Source organism: Caretta caretta, chromosome 16, assembly GCF_965140235.1.
Source record: "Caretta caretta isolate rCarCar2 chromosome 16, rCarCar1.hap1, whole genome shotgun sequence".
NCBI lineage: Eukaryota > Metazoa > Chordata > Testudines > Cheloniidae > Caretta > Caretta caretta.
Genome location: NC_134221.1, coordinates 2,289,962 through 2,310,314, shown reverse-complemented (window position 1 = coordinate 2,310,314; position 20,353 = coordinate 2,289,962). Strand labels below are relative to the sequence as shown.

The 20,353-nt window shown below is 48.9% G+C and overlaps 1 protein-coding gene and 1 long non-coding RNA gene across 6 annotated transcripts; one reads left to right on the top strand and one right to left on the bottom strand.

The window, feature by feature from the left end:
- Positions 1–1,070: 1,070 nt before the first annotated feature.
- On the bottom strand, positions 1,071–5,667 carry NRARP (NOTCH regulated ankyrin repeat protein). Its single transcript, XM_048822891.2, has one exon. The coding sequence runs from the start codon at positions 4,949–4,951 to the stop codon at positions 4,607–4,609; it is 345 nt and encodes a 114-aa protein (XP_048678848.1). The 5' UTR covers positions 4,952–5,667; the 3' UTR covers positions 1,071–4,606.
- On the top strand, positions 3,450–18,576 carry LOC125623464 (uncharacterized). Of its 5 annotated transcripts, none has more exons than XR_012665217.1 (5): positions 3,450–3,785; positions 6,113–6,244; positions 14,472–14,580; positions 15,374–15,505; positions 16,336–18,576. It is a non-coding gene; the product is annotated as an uncharacterized LOC125623464 (long non-coding RNA). The 5 variants fall into 5 exon arrangements; XR_012665216.1 differs by having other exon boundaries at positions 14,469–14,580; XR_007353016.2 differs by lacking the exon at positions 6,113–6,244.
- The last annotated feature ends 1,777 nt before the right edge of the window (positions 18,577–20,353 follow it).

Genomic DNA, 20,353 nt, shown 5'->3' with positions numbered 1-20,353 from the left:
CTCCACCAGCCCTTGGGAATGTTCAGACTAGGGTCCTAAGCTTTGCATGATGTATGGCCCGATCCTGCTCCCATTGAAATCAACAACAAAACATCCACTGACTTCAAGGGGTGTAAGCTCGGGCCCACAGTTCCAGTAACAAGAGTCTTTATCTAGAAGTGTGCATGAGCAGATCTTGCCACACAGCAGCAGAGGAGCCTCCTGCAGAATGCTGAGCACCTACAAGGCCAGCGGGGCTGGGCAGGGCAGCTTACACCTCTCACACATTGCCACAGAGCTTGGGTTTTTCCATTTAACTTTATTTTCAGCACATTAAACTGAAACACTCCACTCAGGAATCAGTAACAGCCGTGTTAGTCTGTATTCGCAAAAAGAAAAGGAGTACTTGTGGCACCTTAGAGACTAACCAATTTATTTGAGCATGAGCTTTCGTGAGCTACAGCTCACTTCATCAGTAGCTCACGAAAGCTCATGCTCAAATAAATTGGTTAGTCTCTAAGGTGCCACAAGTACTCCTTTTCTTTTTCCACTCAGGAAGTGACTTCAACTCCCAAACCCAGCAACTTAAAGTGTAACCTAAAGCACCCTCATCAGCCTGCGTGGCTCAGGGACAATGGGGTTTACGAAATAATGTGCTGGGTGTGTGATGGGGAATATCTACATGCCCATTAGCCTGATCCAGGAGGTGCTCCCATAGACTTCACAGTGGAGCGAAGGATGCCCAACACTTCACAGGATCAGAACCTAGATGCTGGGATTGAACGATGACAATGCCTTGCAACCCTCTGAATGACACCTCTGGAGTTAGTTCGATGCAAGGCTGCTATATTTAATTTTTCTATACAAATGAATGGAGACAGCAGTTTAATAACTTAGACATGGGATTTCAAATCTAGGGGATAGAATTGTATTGAAGCCATGGCTAGAGGAAGATAGTATTTGCTCATCATCCTGATCTAAACCAGCATATTCAAGGAATAATTAGCACAGAGGTAAATGCAACATGTGATTAAAAGAGAGAGAGAGAGACACTAACTAGTTCACTGTCAGAAAATGAGAGTACAATCCTGTAGCATTTACAAGCCTGAGATTTATTCTACTCCCTATTGCTTGGAAATGCTTCACAAATCTTTATTTACTCCAGAGTTCAACAGATGCATTGGCTTTCCATGTTCCGCGTTTTCAAATACATTCAAGGACACTTGGATAAAAGGCAGTGTACAACACAAGCTTCTGATCAACGTTTTCAACACTGGACAGGAGCAATGCCTTTGCAATGTAGCTAACTGCTTTCTTGTCCCAGGCACATGGGGAGTTGTCACTACCAAGACTGTCACTTCACTGATGTACGTGTGGGAAAGAACAAACCAAAAAGCCACATTTTTTTTTATAAAAAGAAAATGAAAAATTTATTTATAAATTTCTCACTCTGGGGCTACAAGTCTATGTCAGACACTCCGGAATATGCTGTACTGTACAGACTTTATCCAGTTAGAAATGATCATATAGTGACCCACATACAGCTTCAATATAAGCCTAAAAATTCTTAACATTAATTAACATAATTAAAAAAGGTATTCGCATCTAGAGAAAAATCTACAGAAAAACTCCTTTCTGGAGCAATCTGTGCATCAGCGTCAATGTCTGCTTCCTTCACCGACATTATCAATATAGTCTTCTGACAAAAAACAACAACAACAAAAAAGATGACTGCCAAAAGGTGACCAGTCATGCACAAAAGAGCCTCCCCCAACCTGTCTTTTTTCTTCTACTCCCCATTTTGGCATGAAGGGTCAGCAGCACTATGAGCCAAACAAGAGGGGGGAAAAAAAACCTCATTTAAATTTGAATAAATCAGCATCCCTTTTATTTCTCAGGATAACAAAATATATATATATATATATATATCTCTGGGGTTTGCGGGGTTGCATAGAAAATTGAAACTATAGGGACTAGGAAGGGCAGCAGCTTTTCAGTAAAATAAATTTAAAAAAAAAGTGATGCAAAAATACATCAACGCACAATTCCAGAGCAAACCCCCTTCCCCAATGTACAATTTTCGAATTCAAATCATGCCTAAAGCTCCAAGAAGCCGAAGAGGAACAATACTTTTCTTAAACTCACTTAGCAATTCACACAAGAGATTCACAGTCTTAACAGTTATTTTATAAAAATATAAATATGGGTTACATTATGTTGTCTTTACAACACTGGACAGAACTCCCTTTAGCATTGGGTTTATAACCAAGATTTCTTTTAAAAAATCAATCTAGAACTTGGCTTTGAAATACACGATGGTTTTAATAGTATGCCATAAATGTTATGACACGTCATGGTGGCAAATCCATTAGTTTAAAAAAATGTGCAACCGTCTGGTAACTGTAATAAAACCTCATTAGAAAAGATATTGTCCCCCCCCAACAGAGAAGCACCAACCATCTTCAGTGCTCACAGAGAAAGTTTGCAAACTAAGAAGTTCCTTTTAAATTACAGCATTAACAATAGACACTTTCGAAAGGGCTTCTTTTTTTTAAATCTGGAACTTTTTAATCATATAAATTGTTTAAGAGAGAAAAAACTGCAGGTGAAACCATCATAGACAAAGCAGAATATTCAGTGCAATGAAAAAAAACACCCATGGCAGACTCAAGTTTAGTTTTAAGACTAGAAAAAATGCATATTTTCCAAACCGTACTTTGAACCATTCACAAATAGCTTCAGACGAAACCAGGCACACAAACGTCACCCACAAATATATACATATATGATAAATAGTTATAACAACAACAACAACAAAACAGTAGATAACTATTTTTTTAATTGTAATGGTTTGGAAAAGGGGAATACGAGAGGACAGCAAGGAGATGGCAGTGGTAAGGGGTTTAGTGCAGACAAACCTAGAGGGATAAAAGGCCAACCGTGGAAAGGAGACTTCTGAAATTTTCTGCATTTTTTTTAAATGGATGTTATTGTGCCATGGCAACAAAAAGCAGCATTGCAATTCCATGTGCAGTCACTTCCAAATGCAGGTTAAGATGGGTTCCTCTTCCGCCCTTTCATTTATATGAAGTCAGATGGAATCATTCTGCATTGAGAAGTGTTCGCCAAGTTTCACCAAAGTTAGAAAAAGAAAAAATCCCAAACTATTTCTCAGTAGTTTTCGGGTTGTCCTTGAAACTTTCCTCCTAGACTGCAGGGGGCGCTCACGCTCTTTTCCTGTGCAAAAGCAATTCCTCCGCCCGGAGAGTTGAGTCCGTTTCACGTCCCTCGTTTCGCCGCCCGGGTTCGCGCGTCCCGCCAGCGTCCGCCTGCCCGGGACGGGTCGCGCGCCCCTGCCGCGAGCGCCGCGCGCGGGGTGGGTTCACGAGCAGGCCCGGGCCGGGTCCCACGCTCCAGGCGGGAGGCGGCGGCGGGCGGCGGGGGACGTGTCTGCCGGGCTGCGGAGCGGAGCCGCAGGAAGCGGAGCGGGCTGCCGGGGGGGCGGGAGTTCAGCTCGGCCACCCGCCCCGCGCGTGGGGCGCCCGAGAGCCTCCGCTCGCGCCGAGCTGCGGGGCTTGCCCGGCCACAGAACGCGAAGGCCGAGCACCGACGGGCGTTCCGCAGATCGCATCGTGAGCGGATAAAAACGCCGGAATGGATTCACTTCGGAGCCAGCACGCTTTCCACGGGACTGACACGCCACCAAACGCATCAGCTGGGGGGTCCCGGGAGCGGGAGGCGAGCGCACGTTAAAGCATCTGACCAGATCTCTGCCTGAAACCGTGAATACTGTGAGCGCAGCCGAGGTAGATGGCAAAAAAAAAAAAAACAAAAAAACAAAAAAAAACAAAAAAACCAAACACACCCCAAACCAACCGAGACCGAAGACAAATTACAGTAGGAGAAAAAACCCTTGGCAGACAAAACCCCTTGGAAAGCAGTTAAATGGTTTTTCAGTAAAATCTTTGTGGGCCCCCAGATTTCTTTGCAAAAAACATGGAGTCCGAGCAGCTTTGTCATTTAAACAAAAATAAACAATCCACCCAAGCCCCACCTCTCCCCTGGGTCCGGCGATGCGGCTGCTTCGCCCGCCCCGAGGCGGGTCAGTCACGGCTCCCGGGCCGCGGCCCCCCAGCCCACAGGCGGCCGGCTAACCTCCCGGGGGGCGCCCGCAGCTCGGGGCAGCGGGCGGGCGCGATTTAGGAAGGCACCGTGGTCCCGGGCTAGGCAGCCGGGGGGAGGAAGGGCCCAGCCCGCCCCTCGGAGCGGTCCCCCATCTCCTGGAGGGCCGGGTCCTGCCCTGCCTGCCTCACCCGGAGCAGCCCGCGGGGCGCAGCGCGCTGGCCCAGGGCGGCCCCTCCGGCGCCCGGGGCTGGAGTCCGCAGGGCGCCCGGCGCGGGGCAGGGGCAGGAGGCAGCCCGGGCGGGAGCCGGGTGCGTGCGGGGCGGGGATGTCCCGGGGTTGCCCGCTCCCAGAGCGGCCCGAGCAGACACGGCCCCTGTCCCCGCCCCGGGGGGCTCCAGCCGCCCGCCCAGCCGGTCCTGCAGAGCGCGCCGCTCCCCGCCACGGGGAGCCCCGGCCCGGCCCCGGCCCGCTGCGCCCCGGCCCCGGCCCGGCGGCCGCGGCGTCACCGGCTGCCCGCGGAGTACTTGGCCTTGGTGATCAGGTAGAGCACGATGTCCTGGTGGCCCCCGAAGGCGGCGATGTGCAGCGCGCTCCAGCCGTCGCGGTTGGCCAGGCGGATGTCGGCGCCGAACTTGACCAGCAGCTTGACGAGCTCCAGGTTGCCGTCGATGACGGACTGGTGCAGGGCCGTCTGCCCCTCGGGCCCGAACGAGTTCACGTTGAACTCGCAGTTCGTCATGTTCTGCAGCAGCGACTGCAGCTCCTTGGTGTTGCCCTTGCGCACCGCCTCCTGGAAGATGCGCTGGCTCTGCGGGGCCGAGCAGGTGGACAGCTCCGTCTGGCTCATGGCCGCGGCCGGGCAGCGGGATCCGGGCGCAGCGGTGCCGGGCGGGCGCAGGTCTCCGCGCCGCCTCGCCCCGCTCGCCCGGGGCGCTCGGCGAGCCCGAAGCTAGGGGCGGGGGCTCGGTGCACCCTGCGGCTGAGCGCGCGGCCCCCGGGCGCGGATGCTCATGGAAGCCCGCGGAGATCCGAGCGCGGCGGCGGCGGCGGCGGCGGGGGGCCGGGGCGCGGGGCAGCCCGGGGGCTGGCGGATCGGATCGGGCCCGGCTAAGGGGCCCCCTGGGCACCACGCTTCCCCGCGGTGCGGCTGCGCGGCCCCCCGCGCCCGGCCCAGCGACTTCCGTGCGGCTCCCAGGCTGCGCGAGGCGGGCGGCCGGCGAGCGCCCCGCTGCTGCCGCCGCCGCGGCTACCCGCCCCGGCGGCGCATCCAGGTGCAGCCCGGCGGCCGGAGGGGGAGCCTTGCTCGGTCCCTCGCAGCGGCGGAGGCGGCGCTTGGAGTCTCTGGTGTTGAGCCCGCGGCCAGGGGGAGATGGGGCAGCTGCTGTGCCTGTCCCGGAGAGGGGCTCTCGTCGGGCAGCGGATCCCCCCTTTTCCTGAGCGCTCCCCCAGGCGAATCCCCCCGCAGCCACGTCCCTGGGCGTCTTTAGAGGGCAGGGTACCCCGGGCAGCTCCTTTTAGGCAGCTTTTATTTGCATAACAATAGCAAGTCCGTGACGCTTCGCCGTATCCACAGGGGCGGGGAGGGCGGACGGTGATTGGATTTCACCCAACGGGGAAGGCGGGGGGGAGGGGATGGGACATTGATACATTGCAGAGGGCGGAGCTCCCCCCGCCCCCCCCCCCCCCGACCACGCTGGGGGGAGGGGCGGTGATCGATGGAATGTTGATACGTTTAATTTAAGAAAAAAACCCGCCCCCCGTGACTAGGACCCTGTGGGGAGCTGCGGGGAGGGCAGGCGTGGGGGTGTCTGCATTGCGCCGTGCTCTTCTCCATGCATTGCAGTGACCAGTTCGGAGCAGCCGGAGATGCTGTTTGGGGCAGAAATACGGCACGTGAAGTTCCTAGTTTCTGTAGATTTTATTTTTGTGACGGGGGCATGTAAAGCGTGTTGAGCTCCAAAGGCCACCACGTGCAGAGTGCGACCCTATTTTCCCTTCCGATCTACAGGTCGTGCTTTCCTTCTCCTGCCCCTCATGCAAAGGATCCGTGGCCTATGGGTTTGAAAATACTCAATACAGCTTGATCTGAAATAAATGTGGAAAGAATTCAAACCACGTAGGATTATTGCGCTCTCTAAAGGTAGGGGTCGCTAGTGGACAAAAATGGAAACCAGAGGGCTCTGAATTTCTGTGCTTCGCAAGGAAACAGCCTGCAAAGGGTGAAAGGGATAAGCAGCGTGACCCGGGGTCAGTTATTTACAGTGTGAAGAGGCAAAAACTCGGACTAGGACCCTCCGGCTTTTCTCCCTTTGTAAAACATCCAGGGGACTTGTAATATTTCTCCCCACCCACGCCCCGCACCTTGTGCTACATAACTACGGAGCAGATTTGTAAGTGACACACAACACCAATGATAAACAGGTCGGCAGTTTTTAACTTTCCAAAATGGGTAAGGGGCATTTATTTAGAAAATAAGGCAATCTCTTCTTTTCACCCCTCTGTTGATCACTGCAGGAAATGGGTTCCTTTTAATCACAGACTTTTACTTGTATTTTGTCTTTGGGGAGTTGCCATTTGTTGCTCTTGCCTGTTATAATCTCCACATCAGCTCATGTTGTAATTAATCTTCTGAAAAGGGAGGCTGCCTTGACTACCAGTCGGATTCAGATGGTGGACTTTAGTACAACTAAGGAATTGCTGCCAATTTACTACTAATATATTATTTCCCAATCCTCCAAAACCAACAATCTGTGAAGGCTGAAGACTGGTCATTAAGGAGACTACAAGTAATGAAACTCTTAGCCCCAGAAAAGCCAGGATAGGCTGTTGCACAAGATCCAGTAGAATCCTGTGATTACTCTGGTTTTTTTGGAGCACTCCCAAATCAGTGTGAGATCTCTGATCGTATTAATAAAAGCAAAAATGCTTTAAGAATATGGGTGCTGAAGAGATGCTGGGGGTGGAGAAACAGGAGATTTTGCAACTAGTTTGAGGACCTCACCAGGCTAGTAGAAATGTGAGAAAGCCATAGCCTCCTTCCTTGTGACAGCACTAGCTAGCTACCAGGATGTTTAGTGCTTTAAAAAGCCTCCCTCCTTCTCTACAAATAAAAGGTATCACTTCTCCTTATATCATGTAATGGCAATTCTGAGATGTACCTTTGTCTCAGACATGGCTCAGGTTCTGCACTCGGTTAGGTGGCTGTGTGACTGAAGAAAGTGCCTGATCCTGGGAAGCGCCAAGCGCCCAAACTCCAGGATCAAAATTTGGAAGCACACTGCGTTGAACTCCCTGTGTAACTGAGAGCAAAATCTAGCCCCATATTTTTAAATTAATGACTGCACCTTTTCTAATACATTTTTTCAGCAGCAAGTTCCAGCCGTCAGGTTCCCTCTTGGTTTTTTATAGTTTATGGCTTGTCCTGTGGTTGCTGGAAATTAAAAAGAAATAATTCTTGATAGGTTACAGAACAAGATACACATCCTTGCATTGTATGGCATGTTACAACTTGTGTCCCCTTTGAAACAGTCCTGCTGGCATTCAGATTTGTGAGGGGATTCTCTCAACTTCCAGTGTGGGGCTGCAGTCAGTGAAAGGGGAAGAAAATTTATGATTGCATAAATATCTGAGCAGACTGCAAGCATGACTCCTCCTACAGACCCCTCCTCCAAATAACAGCATCAGTAAAGCCAAGACCTGGAGAAAAGATATATACATACAGACTATTGGCCATGCATCCGTCAGTGCTCTATAGCCAGGTGGATAACATGGACTAGCAGCCTGGGCTAATGCTAGTTAATATAATATTTAGCAAACAAAAACCTGAAGATCAGATAGCATTTCTCAGCAACATTACACTGCAGACACAGCTAACAGCATATGCAGTGAGGGAAGTACAGGCCAGGCCTGCTTTGCAGCTCTATTTGGAGCTCAAGTGAACCCAGTTGAGGGCATTTTCGATGGAGCTTTCAATGGCTGAAATGTTGCAAAAGAGGATTTTCATTAGGGCTGTCAATTAATCACATGATTAACTCAAAAAAATTAATCAAAATTTAAAAAATTAATCGCAGTTTTAATCGCACTGTTAAACAATAGAATACCAATTGAAATTTATTAAATATTTTGGATGTTTTTCTACATTTTCATATCCATTGTATTCCGTGTTGTAACTGAAATCAAAGTGTATATTTTTATTACAAATATTTTCACTGTAAAAATGATAAACAAAAGAAATAATATTTTTCAATTCACCTCATACTAGTACTGTAGTGCAATCTCTTTGTCCTGAAAGTGCAATTTACAAATGTAGATTTTTTTTTTGTTACATACCTGCACTCAAAAACAAAACAATGTAAAACTTCAGAGCCTACAAGTAATAGAATCATAGAATATCAGGGTTGGAAGGGACCTCAGGAGGTCATCTAGTCCAACCCCCTGCTCAAAGCAGGACCAATCCCCAACTAAATCATCCCAACCAGGGCTTTGTCAAGCCTGACCTTAAAAACTTCTAAGGAAGGAGATTCCACCACCTCCCTGAGTAACGCATTCCAGTGTTTCACCAGCCTCCTAGTGAAAAAGTTTTTCCTAATATCCAACCTAAACCTCCCCCACTGCAACTTGAGACCATTACTCCTTGTCCTGTCCTCTTCTACCACTGAGAACAGTCTAGATCCATCCTCTTTGGAACCCCCTTTCAGGTAGTTGAAAGCAGCTATCAAATCCCCCCTCATTCTTCTCTTCCGCAGACTAAACAATCCCAGTTCCCTCAGCCTCCCCTCATAAGTCATGTGTTCCAGACCCCTAATCGTTTTTGTTGCCCTCCGCTGGACTCTTTCCAATTTTTCCACATCCTTCTTGTAGTGTGGGGCTTCCTTCGATGGCCATGAATTTTCAAAGATAATGGCCAATGGCTCTGCAATCACATCCGCCAACTCCTTTAGCACTCTCGGATGCAGCGCATCCGGCCCCATGGACTTGTGCGCGTCCAGCTTTTTTAAATAGTCCCAAACCACTTCTTTCTTCACAGCGGGCTGGTCACCTCCTCCCCATGCTGTGCTGCCCAGTGCAGAAGTCTGGGAGCTGACCTTGTTCGTGAAGACAGAGGCAAAAAAAGCATTGAGTACATTAGCTTTTTCCACATCCTCTGTCACTAGGTTGCCTCCCTCATTCAGTAAGGGGCCCACACTTTCCTTGACTTTCTTCTTGTTGAAGAAACCCTTCTTGTTACTCTTAACATCTCTTGCTAGCTGCAACTCCAGGTGTGATTTGGCCTTCCTGATTTCACTCCTGCATCCCCGAGCAATATTTTTATACTCTTCCCTGGTCATTTGTCCAATCTTCCACTTCTTGTAAGCTTCTTTTTTGTGTTTAAGATCAGCAAGGATTTCACTGTTAAGCCAAGCTGGTCGCCTGCCATATTTACTGTTCTTTCTACACATTGGGATGGTTTGTCCCTGTAACCTCAATAGGGATTCTTTAAAATACAGCCAGCTCTCCTGGACTCCTTTCCCACTCATGTTATTCTCCCAGGGGATCCTGCCCATCAGATCTCTGAGGGAGTCAGTGTCTGCTTTTCTGAAGTCCAGGGTCCGTATTCTGCTGCTCTCCTTTCTTCCTTGTGTCAGGATCCTGAACTCGACCATCTCATGGTCACTGCCTCCCAGGTTCCCATCCACTTTTGCTTCCCCTCCTAATTCTTCCCGGTTTGTGAGCAGCAGGTCAAGAAGAGCTCTGCCCCTAGTTGGTTCCTCCAGCACTTGCACCAGGAAATTGTCCCCTACATTTTCCAAAAACTTCCTGGATTGTCTGTGCACCGCTGTATTGCTCTCCCAGCAGATATCAGGGTGATTGAAGTCTCCCATGAGAACCAGGGCTTGCGATCTAGTAACTTCCGTTAGTTGCTGGAAGAAAGCCTCGTCCACTCAGTCCTACTTCTTGTTCAACCAATCACTAAGACTAACACGTTTGTTTACGTTTACAGGAGATAATGCTGCCCTCTTCTTATTTCCAGTGTCACCAGAAAGTAAGAATGGGCATTTGCATGGCACTTCTGTAGCCAGCATTGCAAGGTATTTGCATGCCAGATACGCCATAGGCGCTGACTCCATGGGTCCTCCGGGGCTGGAGCACCCACGGGGACAAATTGGTGGGTGCTCTGCACCCACCAGCAGCTCCCCGCCCTGCACCCCCACCCCAGCTCACCTCCACCTCTGCTCCGCCTCCTCCCCTGAGCGCGCTGCGGCTCCACTTCTCCCCCTAGCTCCCAGCGCTCGGGGAAGAGGGGGGGCCGGGGCGGGGATTTGGGGAAGGGGGTCCAATAGGTGAAGGGAGGGGGCGGAGTTGGGGTGGGGACTTTGGGGAAAGGGTTGGAATGGGGGCGGGGCAGGGGTGGGGGCGGGGCCGGGGGGGTTGAGCACCCACCAGTGCTGGGAAAAGTTGGCGCCTATGAGAGATGCTAGACATGCGTGTGTCCCTTCATGCTTCGGCCGCCATTCCAGAGGACAGGCTTCCCTGCTGATGACGCTCATTAAAAAAATAATGCGTTAATTAAATGTGTGACAATGAGTTAATTACATTAGTGACTGAACTCCTTGGAGGAGAATTTCATGTCCCCTGCTCTGTTTTACTCTCATTCTGCCATATATTTCATGTTATAGCAGTCTTGGATGATGACCCAGTCCATGTTGTTCATTTTAAGAACACTTTCACTGCAGATTTGACAAAACACAAAGAAGATACCCAATGTGAGATTTGTAAAGATAGCTACAGCACTCGACCCAAGGTTTAAGAATCTGAAGTGCCCTCCAAAATCTGAGAGGGACGAGGTGTGTGGAGCATGCTTTCAGAAGTCTTAAAAGAGCAAGACTCCGATGCGGAAACTACAGAACCTGAATCACCAAAAAAGAAAATCAATGTCTGCTGGTGGCATCTGACTCAGATAATGAAAATGAACATGCGTCAGTCCGCACCGCTCTGGATTGTTATCGAGCAGAACCAGTCATTAGCAAGGACGCATGTCCCCTGGAATGGTGGTTGACGCATGAAGGCACATATGAATCTTTAGCGCATCTGGCATGTAAATATCTTGTGACGCCGGCTACAATAGTGCCATGAGAACACTTGTTCTCACTTTCAGGTGCCATTGTGAACAAGAAGTGGGCAGCATTATCTCCTGCAAATGTAAACTAACTTGTTTGTCTGAGCAATTGGCTGAACAAGAAGTAGGACTGAGTGGACTTGTAGGCGCTAAAATTTTACATTGTTTTATTTTTGAATGCAGTTTTTTGTACATAATTCTACATTTCTATAACAGTTCAAAAAAGAACTAGGTGAGTTCATGGAGGATAGGTCCATCAATGGCTATTAGCCAGGATGGGCAGGAATGGTGTCCCTAGCCTCTGTTTGCCAGAAGCTGGGAATGGGCAACAGGGGATGGATCATTTGGTGATTACCTGTTCTGTTCATTCCCTCTGAGGCATCTGGCATTGGCCACTGTCAGAAGACAGGATACTGGGTTAGCTGGATCTTTAGTCTGACCCAGTAGGGCTGTTCTTATGTGCTTCTTATGTATTAAAAATACCCATGACAAAATCTTAACCTTAATAATAAGACAGAAAATATCATAATGCCACTCTAAAAATCCATGGCACCCACAACTGTGTGCAGTTCCAGTCACCCCATCCCAAAAACATATTTTAGAATTGGGGAAAAGTACAGAGAAGGGCAACAAAAATTATGAGGGATACAGAACATCTTCTGTACAAGGAGAGATTAAAAAGACTGGGAGTGTTCATCTAAGAAATGACTAACGGGATATGAGAGAGGTCTGTAAAACATGACTAATGTGGAGAAAGTGAATAAGGAATAGGAAGTTACTCACCTTGTGCAGTAACGATGGTTCTTCGAGATTTGTGTCCTGTTGGTGCTGTAGTGTAGGTGTGTCTGTGTCCTTGCACTGCCGATTTGACAACTTTGGTAGCAGTGTCCATTTGGCCCACAAATGCGCCATCTCTCCTCATGCTGTGCCATGAGGTTAGCAAGCATGTGGGCGCTAACCATCCTCGGGTCCTTCTCTACCCAGAGTCATAGTGAGAACTCTGAAGTAGAGGAAAGGAGGGCAGGTCATGGAGCACCCACATGGTCAGGGACACATATCTTGAAGAACCATCGTTACTGCACAAGGTGAGTAACTTCCTCTTCTTTGAGTACTGTCCCTATGGGAGTCCACTGTAGGTGACTCCAGAGCAGTGTCCCCCTTGGAAGGCTGGGACTTCAGAGTCGGGTCAGTCACAGATGACAGTACTGTGGAGCCAAAGATGGTATCGGAGGCAGAGTCCCCAGCAATCACATAATGTTCTGCAGAGGTGTGGGCTGACGCCCACCTCGCCACTCTGCAGATCTCTGAGATGGGGACGTCCTTGAGGAAGGTGACAGATGAGGAGATCGACCTCGTGGTCAGTGACCCCAGAAGCATCACATTATGAATTTGGTAGCTGCCTGATGCAATTCAAGACCCACTTGGAGAGTCTTTGAGCTGATATTGCTGAGCCCTTAGATCTTTCCACCATAGAGAGAAATAGTCTACGGGACTTCCTGAAGGCCCTTGTCCTATGGAGGTAGAATACAAGGGCTCTCCTAACATGTAAGGTGTGTAGTATGGCCTCCCTATTGTCTCGGTGAGAATCATAGAATCATAGAATATCAGGGTTGGAAGGGACCTCAGGAGGTCATCTAGTCCAGCCCCCTGCTCAAAGCAGGACCGATCCCCAATTAAATCATCCCACCCAGGGCTTTGTCAAGCCTGACCTTAAAAACTTCTAAGGAAGGAGATTCTACCACCTCTCTAGGTAATGCATTCCAGTGTTTCACCACCCTCCTAGTGAAAAAGTTTTTCCTAATATCCAACCCAAATCTCCCCCACTGCAACTTGAGACCATTACTCCTTGTTCTGTCATCTGCTACCACTGAGAACAGTCTAGAGCCATCCTCTTTGGAACCCCCTTTCAGGTAGTTGAAAGCAGCTATCAAATCCCCCCTCATTCTTCTCTTCCGTGGACTAAACATCCCCAGTTCCCTCAGCCTCTCCTCATAACTCATGTGTTCTAGGTGTGAGGCGTGGGGTAGAAGGCAAGAAGATAAATAGATTGATGTGAAACAAGGAGATCACTTTAGGGGTGAACCTGTGATGCAGCCTAAGTGTAACCCTGTCCAGGAAGAATACTGTATATGGGGGATGCGCCATCAGAGTTGCTATTTCCCCTATTCTTCTCGCCGCGGTAATTGCAAACAGAAAGACCGTTTTCATCAATAGGTGTGCTAGCAAAGAGGTGGCCATTGGTTCGAAGGGGGGCCTAGTCAGCCCTTTCAACACTACGATTAGGTCCCACGAGGGGGAAGGAAGTCAAGGTTGAGGGAAGAGGTGTGATATTCCCTCGTAGTGGTTGGGTGTGATACTGCCGAGCACCTAAGTTCCCTCTAAGCTGCATGGTTGCACAGCAGGCTATAAAGGGCCACGGAGTCATGCAGTCACAGGGGCCTGGAGAGGTAGGGGTGGGCAGGGACTGGAGAGGGGAGCAAGCTGGGGCATGCAGGGCTGCCATGGGCCTCTCCCCCGGCCCCAGAGCTCCTGACACTGGGGAGAGGGCTCAGGGGAGTCGTCTGGCCCCAGCCCCGGGGCAGCCTTCACCCCAGACTCCTTATCCCTGGCCCCACCTCAGAGTCCTCATGCCCAGCTAGAGTCCTCACCCCTGCACCCCAGTCATCTGCCCCAGCCCTGAACCCCCTTCCACACTCTGAATCCCTCGGCCCCCACCCCCACCACACATCACCTCCATATTGGTGCATATAACAAAATTCATTCTGCACATGGATGTAAAATCTTAGAGGGAACATTGCTGAGTACCCTTCTAAGGTTTGGTGAAATGCTGTCATAGCTGCTAGGTGGACCCTGAGCGAGCACAGGAATAACCCCAATTTTCTAAGGGTCAGAACATATTCCAGAATATGTGGAAGAGTTGCTGACGCCAGCAAGATCTGTTGGGACGTGCACCAAATCTAGAACCTGGACCATTTCTGCAGGTAAGTGTGCTGTATGGCAGACTTTCTGCTGTGCAGTAGAACCTCTTGCACTTCCTCTGAGCATGAGCTGTCTAGATGCTGGAACCACATAGCAGCCATGCCTTGAGGCGAAGGAGCCCCATGCTGGGATGTATGGTGCGCCCTTTGTTCTGAGAGAGAAGGTGCAGAGTGGCCAGAAGGGAGATCAGTGGGCACATCACAAGCTGCATCTGGCAAGGGTGCCAGGTCTGTCTCGGACACATAGGAGCAATCAGAATTATGTGAGCTCCGTCCCTCTTTATCTTCAGCAGGACCTTCAGCAGAAGAGGAAACTGACGGAAGGCATAAAGACAGTCCTTGTCCCAGAGAGTGCTGTCCACTCCCCACCTTGGAACAGTATCATAGACACTTCTTGTTCTGGTAAGTGGTGAACAGGTTTGTGGATGGTGTTCCCCACCATGTGAATAAGTTGTGAAGTACTGACGAGTGCATCTCCCACTGGTGGTCATGCAGGAATGTCTGACCAAGTTTGTTCACTATCTTGTTGTGCATGCCCAGGAGGTAAGCCATGTACAAGGAGACGTTGTGAGAGATGCACAGTTCCACAGTTTCATTGCCTCCATGCAAAAAGAGGGCAATCTGGCTCCTCCGTGGTGATTGAAATAGTATATGCAGGCTATGTTGTCAGTTAGGATCTTTATTTGCGACCCTGTTATCAGTGGAAGAAAATGGGCACAGGTGTTCCTGCCTGCTCTCAACGCGAGGCGATTGATATACAGAGATATCTCCATTTGCCTTGCGCTGGGAGGCATTCAAATGCGTGCCCCGTCCTAGGAGGGATGCATTGGTGGTAAGGAGCAACAAGGGTGGTGCCTGAAAAAAGGAGATCCCTTTGCCTACATTGGCTGTGTTCTTCCACCAGTCCAAGGAGTTCCTGATCCGGGTGGGCAGTGACAGGGGTTTGGCCAGACTGTCCCTGTTCAGTCTGTGAACGAAGCTGAACCACAGCTGTAGGCATTGTATGTAAAGTCTGGCGTATGAAATCACCGCCGTGCCGGTTGCCGTATGCCCCAGGAGCTAGAGGCAGATTGTAGCTGGCACTCAAGGGCTGCATTGAGCCATTTCTATAAGTGATACCAGGGATAGAAACCTGTCCTGAGTTAGGAAGGCTTTGGCCTGTCGTGCGTCTTAGGTCAGCCCCTATGAATTCCAGGTGTTGCACTGGTGTGAGGATTGACTTCTGGGAATTGGTCTGTAAGCCCAGCTCTGTGAACAAGCGTATCATGTCCTCAGTGGCTCGACAAGCCTCCAGAAGTGACTGGGCTCTGAAGAGATAATCGTCCAGGTAAGGGTAGATCATTATCCCATGGGATTTTAGATGGGTGACTACCACTGAGAGAACTTTGGAAAATACTTTCAGGGATGATGAAAGTCCGAAGGGGAGGACCCTGTATTGGGAATGGTCGTTTCCCAGAGTGAACCTGAGGAAACATCTGTGAGCCAGTAGTATTGAAATATGAAAGTAGGTGTCTTGTGGGTCAAGGGCCGAAAACCCGTCTCCCTGTTCCAGTGACAGAATGATTGTCAATAATCTGACCATCGTGAACTTCTGAGCTTTGATGAACTTGTTGAGAACTCTGAGGTCCAGGATGGGTCTCTAACATCCCTTCTTTTTGTGTGTTAGGAAATAGCGAGAGTAGAACCCTTTGCCTTGTAGCTGTTGAGGTATTGGTTCCATGGCTCCTAACTGCAGGGGGCGATCTGCCTCCTGCATAGTAGACTGTTGTGAGAAGGGTCCCTGAAGAGGGACGGGGAAGGGTGTTGTGGAGGGGTAGGAAGGTGAAGTGGATAGAATATCCTGATCTGATGATGTCCAGGACCCATCTGTCCAAGGTTAGGCACTCCCAGGCACTGCAGAACACTGCCAAATGGTGGCTAAATGGGTGCATGGTCATAGATAGTAGTGGGGAGTGGTTTCGCGGTGCCTCGACCTGCCTGTCAAAAGTGGTGTTTAGGGGCAGGGGGTTGGGTTGAGGTCTGGGAGCCCAAAGACATTCGCTTTGAGAGCTTTCCCTTTTTCCCTGGGGCTCATGGTTCCATTGTGACAGGAATTAGGATGAATAAGGCCTCTGTTGGTATTGGGGGCTAAAACATCTCTTTTGTCCTGGTGTGTAGATTCCCAGTGACCCCAGAGTGGCCCTGGGATCCTTCAAGGAGTGGAAAGAGGCATCGGTCTTCTCAGCGAAGAGCTTTACCCCTCCAAAGGGGGGGATCCCCCACCGTGGTCTGCACCTCCTTTGGGAATCCCAAGAGGTGGAGCCACGATGCCCGTCTCATCACCACTGCCATGGAGTGTCGAGGGCCGATTGCAACGATGTGTTTGCAATAGGTTGCCCCTCCTGGATGATGGCCTTGAAGGAATACCGGGAGCTCCCCGGCAGCTTATCAATAAAGTTGTGTAATTTATTGTAATTTGTGTCATACTTTGTCATGAGTGCCTGGTAGTTGGCATTGTGAAATTGCAAGGTGGCCAAGGAGTACGCCTTCCTACCAAAGAGAGCAAGGTGTTTCCAATCTCTGTCATAGGGTGTTGTCGTAGAATGGTGCTGTCGGCCATGAAGTTCCCAACATCTACCACAATGGAATTGAGTGGTGGGTGGGTGAATGGGAATTCTGATTCCTTTGTGAGGACGTAATATTTTTTGTCCACTTGCTTTGTCCCCCCTCCGGTGTCAACACAAGAACAAAGTCTTTTCTTTCTTCTTTTTGTTAGTTTTGGGGTTTTTTTCCATTTTTTTTAGGCACAGCCATATAAAAGCCAAAAGAAAGCTAAAGGTTTCTAAAAGCTAAAGATTAACAACTGAAAAGGAGAGTTAATGATCTGCTAACAGACAGCTAAAGGCTCCATTTCTAGTCAGGGCAGTTGAGAAGCCGCTGATGATAGTGTAGCAGGAAGAGAGACAGCGAACTGACACCGTTATGGAAGTTCTCCGCTCAGCAGAGCAGGGACACAGACGTACCTACAATGGAGCACCCATAGGGATACTACTCAAAGAAGAAGTTATTTACCCCTTCTCATAACACTCGAACCAGGGGTCAGCTAATGAAATTAACAGGCAGCAGGTTTAAAACAAACCAAAGGAAGTATATCTTCACACAATCCACAGTCAACCTGTGGAACTTGTCAGGGGATGTTGTGAAGGCCAAAATATAATAGGGTTCAAAAAAGAACTAAATAAGTTAATGGAGGATAGGTCCAGCAATGGCTATTAGCCAAGATGGTTAAAGACCCAACCCCATGCTCTGGGTTTCCCTAGCCTCTGACTGCCAGAAGCTTGGACTGGACGAGTGGGGATGAATCACTCAATGATTGCCTGTTCTCGTCACTCCCTCTGAAGCATCTGGCATTGGCCACTGTTGGAAGACAGGATACTGGGCTAGATGGACCTTTGATCTGACCCAGTCTGTCCACTTGTATGTCCTGAAGGTTCCAACAAAGGCATGTTTTCTCCTTGTTGCCTTTGTGGGCCTGGCCCTTCCTAATGTTATTGGCCGACAATCTAGAGGCTCCTACTACCTCTGCATCCCTGTGGTTATGAGTATAATGCACTTAAGGCCAATGAGAGCTTTCCATGAAAATATCTGTCAGGGGAGCCAGGGAACTCTGGGAGCTTCACCTTGCCAAGTTTCTTTGGAATCATCCCATGGGGGAAGGGGGAGCTGCCCCCATGGAGCAGGCAGTGGTTGTCGATATGCAAAAGATCCATGGGGAAATCCCGTGGTCCCAGGGCATCTAGAGGTCTAGTGCCTTCATGTGGCAGCCCAGCCTAGCCCCCGCCAGTATCCCAGTTGTGCTTGGGCAAACCATCCCCTTCAGTAAGGCTGGCACATCACAGAATGGGAGCGAGAGTCTGTGGAAACCCCCTTGGGTTTACAGGTAGATGATGCCACAGAGCTTGGTTTATTCTAGGCTCATGCCCACACGGGAAGAAAAGAACAGGTAATATATTTAAATAAATACAAATAGATAGGTGCCTTGACATACCCAGAATGTTTTGCAGAACAGCAGCTGAGTTGTCCCTGAATGTACCTGAAATAATTGACAAGTGACTAAATAACTTGGGATCCAACTTTAATAATGTGTATTTTGGTGCACTGAAAGCTGTGTTAAAATTACAAGCTATCACTTTAAGTTATAAGGGTTTCCTGGTTCTGCTGGTAGGCTAGGGGAGTCTGCAGGGAAGAAGCAAGTGATTACAGCTGCAAAGAGTTGGCCTCTAGAGTGGAGTGAGTTGTGTTTCTCTGCTTTGGGGTGCAACCTGCTTTTTTTCTCTCTGTTTTTGTTTCTTGTGTGTTAGAATTCTGGATTCTAAGAAATAAAGTCGTGTTATGTTGTAACTTCCAGAAAGAGTATTTTATGTTTTCATCTACTTTTTCCATGTGTGTGCAATGAACATAACACATATAAACTCATATTTCCCTGTCCCTGAGTTCCTTGGCAGCTCCGTCTAGATCTCTAACTGTAAAGGGCCCCTGGGGAGGGTAGTGGACCTTGAATCTGTCTGTGCTTGCAAGGGAACATAGTACATGGTACAATGGTTGCTGACTTTCTGGCTCATTAGGGCTGACAGGAGGCAGATTCTAGTCCTGTGAGAGCATATAGTGGAGAGGGAAGTGCTTCCACGTGGGCAGGAACCTGGAAAACTGGGGTGTGCTTAGGACTTAGGTGTACTTGTCTACACTGAGCTTTTTGCTGCCCCCAGACCAGCTCTTTGGTTGGTAGCAATGGTTGGGGAGCTGGTTAGCGTAAAGAACAAGATATTTTTTCACCACAGTGTTGATTTAATTTGCCATGAACATGGCTAGACACATGTGCATGGTCTATTCCAGAGCTCTTACCATTAATGGCAGTGCCATGGTGGTAGGTTCTAGGAACAATGCTTGGGGGCAGACACAGCCTTTTACTTACAGCGCCTGGTGAACTAGGGACCATTTCCTGGCTGCACAGATGAATGATCATTACTCAAGAGAGAAACCTGTATGAACTGTGGAATATTTCTGGGTGAATGATGTCCTTTATTGTATATGTGCCCTCTGCTTGGGCTCCAGGGACAACAAGACTACATAACTGGGTGCTTTGGATTACTGTGCCCACTGCTTTGAACAAATTATAAAGTTTTACAGGCAAACAGCATGATCAGAAACCTAGGGTACTTGAGCCCAGTGGAATCTTGCCTACCCTTCAGGAATGTTAATTGCTGTTTAACTGTTCATGTACCAAAGTGTTCTGTGCCCATCTGAAAGCTGTGAGTGTGATTTATATTGTGTAGAGATGGTCTAAACTCACTTTAGAGGCTGCTTGTCTTCCTCAGTGAACATGGTGGCTGACCCAGACCACCATCCTGCCCAGAAGGGCCTCACTCAATACAATTCAGACACAATGTGCTTTATCTAGGATCAAATCTCTTTCAAAGCAAATGACTGAATTGCTGAAGACAAAAGTGCAGGAATTGCTGACTATAAATGTTTCTGGGAACAACATGCAAGAATGGAAACTGAATGTGGATGGAAAGCCTGGGGAAAATGTACCAAAATATTACACCATATTGGGTAACAAAACTATGTTTGAATAACGGGTGTTTTGGCATTTCATTCTAGGGCTTTATCTCTGATTTACAAAGGCTATCCCTATTCTTACCAGCTCATTCCCAAAACAAATGATCCCAAACTCCTCTAATTCCCAGCATCATTCACCTCTGACACCACCTTGTGTCTCTCCATATGGCCACTGGGAAAGCCAGTCTTGGTGGTGGATCTGGCAGTGTAATGTCTTCCATTTGGCCCAGCTCTAGAGCAAATGGTGAAACCTGGGTGGGAAATGTAAAGCTGGCCACCTCATTAGAAAAGTTGGGTGTGACATTTTCATGGCAATTATGTCCACTGAAACAGGCAGCATAAAAATACATCCATCCAAATAAAGGATCACATGATAAAATCTTACTGGTAAAGACAGCTTAGTATCAGCATAGCGCTAAACTCCTCTATTCTGGCATCACCACGGAGACAGCACTGCTCATGCTAACGGCAGTGAGAATAGCCGAGCTGCCTACAGGTTGCTTTCAGAGAATATTTTTCCTGCCTGGCATTGCTGGGCTGGGATTCTGTGATTAGGAGAGGTACAGTAAAAACCAAG

Coding starts and splice junctions, on each gene's coding strand:
- NRARP (XM_048822891.2), bottom strand. CDS start 4,951: ATGAGCCAGACGGAGCTGTCCACCTGCTCGGCCCCGCAGAGCCAGCGC.